General features: G+C 42.3%; 1 protein-coding gene across 1 annotated transcript; it reads right to left on the reverse strand.

Annotated features, from left to right (window-relative positions):
* Window positions 1-273: 273 nt before the first annotated feature.
* Window positions 274-3,167, reverse strand: LOC128740926 (uncharacterized). Its single transcript, XM_053836505.1, has 5 exons — window positions 2,992-3,167; window positions 2,315-2,931; window positions 978-2,252; window positions 673-907; window positions 274-606 (listed from the first exon to the last, which is right to left on the reverse strand). Exons 1-5 carry the CDS (start codon window positions 3,085-3,087, stop codon window positions 274-276), a joined length of 2,556 nt encoding a protein of 851 aa, XP_053692480.1. The 5' UTR covers window positions 3,088-3,167.
* Window positions 3,168-3,477: the final 310 nt, after the last annotated feature.

The following is a 3,477-nucleotide window of genomic DNA, read 5'->3' on the forward strand; positions in this document are numbered from 1 at the left end:
TCGTAGGAGTACCAACGTAGCACTGCTGTTTCAAGTATCTCGATCTTTCAGCATAGTGATGAAAGCTACAAAACCAGCTATACCTGCAAAATTTATGTGAATCTTGTAACTTCGATTTCCTCTAGACGAACTGGCTTGAACATAGATAAACAAACAAAAATAGTTTGTTTAGTTGCAAGTACAAACACGCTTTTAAGAATAGTTAAGAAATAAAACCTAAATTTATTGATCATTCCGGCCGCTTTTCTATTCTCCTTTTTCGAGCATATATGTTCATTTCTTCTTGTTCATAAGACTATAGATTGCTTTCTGTATGCTTTCGCTTTCCTTGAGTTCAGCCTCGATCTGCTCGATCCGTTCGTCCTTGGTGGCGATCTGCGCGAGCAGATCCTTCGCTTCTTCCTCGTGCTTTTCGAGCTTAGCATCGCGATCCGACAGTTGCTGCTCGAGCTGACTGATCAGGACGGTGTGCTTGGAAATTTCCCGTTCCCGCTCGCGGATCTTCGTTTCGAACATCTTACGGTCGACGGTCTTCTGCTCGGTCAGTTTTTGCCGCTCTTCTTCGGCGATCTTCAGCAGCTTGCGGGAATCGTCACGGTTTTTGGTCTGAAATTAAAAATTCCGTTAAATAAGTGGTTTTGTTTTTGGTGATGGACTATGATGGTATCGTACCATTTCTGCCAGGTCGTGCTGCAACCGTTTGTTCTCCTTTTCGTAGTTTTCATTTCGCACTCGACCGGCTTCAACCTCCTTCGCCAGTGCTGCGCACTGTTGTGTCTTTTCACTAGCCTTTTTAATATAATCGGACAGTTCTTGTTTCATTTGATTGATCTTCTTATCATACGAAGCTGTAGCACATCTCATATGATTTAACTCTTTTTCCAGCGATTGATTCTCTGCTTCTTGTCTGTTAAAGTTAAAGAACAGATTGGTAATTGTTACTTCCATAGGAACAAACAGTCGAAACGGATACTTACGCCGACACTTTCAGCACCAGGGGTAGATTTTTCCTTTGCACCTTTTCGATTTCCGCTGCCAGAAGTTGATTCTGATGCATAAGATTACTGATCTGAGAAGACATCCCAGCTAGACTTACGCGCAAATCATCCATCAACTGGGTCTCCATGTTAAACTTTAACTGATAGAATTCGATCAGTTCGACCTTCGTCACATCGTTGATGTGGCCGGCGGCACTGACGTCCTGGATGTGCGACGCAGTTCGATTCATTCGATCGAGCAGATCGCGACTGATCGCGGTCGAGTTTGCCCAAGGTGTCGGCGCAGCTGCTGACATTGTCCCAGGAGTCGACTGATGGGCTCCACGCCAACTGGTCGCTAGCATGCTGACCATTTGGGAAACTTCTCGTCGAGGAAAATCCACCGAAGCTGAAACGTGCAACATGGCCTCTGTGAGTTCCAAGCAACCGGACGTCAAACCTTTAGCAATTAGGAAGTGTAGCGGTTTCTGATTCAGTAGATTGTTCACCTTGGCGAACCAGAGCGTCGGAGCGACGTTTGCGAATTCATTAAATGTGTGTAATGCCCATAGATACACGAGAATATCACTGTCTGGCAGAGAATAATCGAACGAGTGTTTCGATTCCATAACATGGCCAAAGAAATGCTGAAACAGTGGTTCAACCATGTGCTGTAGTTCGGAATGTAAAGCGTTCTGTACTTTCACTATCGTTGTAAGTAATTTACAGAGAGAAATTAGCAACCTTTTATCATCATTATTTTTAACTATCGATAGCAGATCGATAAGAAGTTTCTGGCAGGAATTTACAAACTTTTCCGTACACTGATCCGCTTGATTTCCTTTTGAAGTCATGTCCAAAATAACTCTAAGTAGATCAACTGCTTTGGCGCAGCTTTGCTTGGACTGAATCCATTTTGCGGCCAAGTCAACCATCGAATTCAAGTAAATTTCACCAATTGGTTCGAGCGCAACGATACATTCCAGAATTTCGAACAAAACATCCATGCAATCGTCCTTTGTCGACTCCATCGATGCCTTTTTATCTTCATTTGATGCTTTCCGTTTTTTCCTCGTGGAGACGTTCCCGGTTTCATTTGTTTTGTCGCTTGCATGCTTATCAACATCCTCCAGGAATTCTTTGAGATTTTTCCGAAAAAACTCATCCTCAATATTAACCGCATTACGATTATTTTCCTTCGAACCATCATTTCTACTGTTGTGTTTAAGAATGTACTGCAGGTAATCGACGACGTGTCGTAAAACAAAACTATTCCTGGAAACATAAAAAGATGGGTTTGACTTAAATTACAAAATATCTAAACCGTAAAACCTTACCCGGAAGCCAAAACATTCCGAACCTCTTTGAAGCTCATCTTCAACAGATAGTGCAAGTCCATCTCTTTCAGGTAATCGTTTTTCTCCAAAATAATGTACATCTTACATGCCACCAAACCAAACTGCTTAATCTTTCCGCAAAACGATGAAATGCTTATATTTTTCGTCAAGAGATACGTCATGGGCAGGTTCATGTAGCAGAGATTCACCAAAATCGAGAGAGCCAACGTAACCAGTTCGGTTTTATCCTTGTGACCGTGATTCTGTTCCATCAGGGCGAGCAACTTCAACAGCAAGGTTTCAACGTAAGGCTCGTGACTTTCCAGCTGTAGTCCATGCGTAAGTTGTTCGATAAGGGCCAGCAACCGCTGCTGCTGCTCGCCGTTATGGATTTCTTCCAGCATTTTTGTTAAAGCCGGCAGGAAGTGAAACTTCACCACCAACGCTTTGCGAGTTTCCTCGCACCGAGCGGCTGCTTCCAGCACCGACAAGGCGGACCACAGTAGGGACATTTTTTTCGTTCCGGTGGTCATTAGCTTGTGAAGGTTGACAAAAAATGCATTATTCCCATAGACGGACACATCGAAAACTCGTTCGTCGGTCACCAATGCAAGGTGCTGTAAAGTAGAATTGGCCAATTACTACGGAACTTGAATTGTTTAAATATTTTCACTTACATTCAAACTATTGGTCACCAACGTTTCGTTTCCGTAGGTGCTACTTATGAAGTAGGACTGGATGTTGTTGTTGAAATCATTTATATACGACGACATTGTGCTAAAATTTTCCTTAATCCGAAACACAAGACGTTCACATTCAGCCGGTCACAGGAAAATTCACTCTAGTTTTTGCAAATTGCACGAAATTTATCAGGTTTATTATTTGAGAACACACACAAAATTAAAAAAAAAACGGTTGATTACTGCATTCGAGTTATTGCCGCCGCGCTGTGTTACTGTTTGTTATGCTTATGCAGGCAGAACAACAAATTTTCAAACGCACCCTGGTTACCGATAATGGGCGATATTCTCTTTCGCTTCGAAATATCGATGTCATATATCGATATTTACGGCACCCGCCGTTTCGATATGCCGTAATCGAATTTCTAATATTAGTAATTTATTACAAATAATTGAAATACTTACAATAAAGACGTGATGGGT

This window comes from Sabethes cyaneus, chromosome 3, assembly GCF_943734655.1.
Source record: "Sabethes cyaneus chromosome 3, idSabCyanKW18_F2, whole genome shotgun sequence".
NCBI classification, from domain to species: domain Eukaryota; kingdom Metazoa; phylum Arthropoda; class Insecta; order Diptera; family Culicidae; genus Sabethes; species Sabethes cyaneus.

Excerpts from the sequence above, each read along its gene's own strand:
- LOC128740926 (XM_053836505.1), bottom strand. The coding sequence starts at position 3,087 with ATGTCGTCGTATATAAATGATTTCAACAACAACATCCAGTCCTACTTC. Across the intron at positions 908-977 it reads CTGGTGCTGAAAGTGTCGGC|ACAAGAAGCAGAGAATCAAT; the intron begins GTAAGTATCCGT and ends TAACTTTAACAG. Across the intron at positions 607-672 it reads AGCACGACCTGGCAGAAATG|ACCAAAAACCGTGACGATTC; the intron begins GTACGATACCAT and ends TTTTAATTTCAG.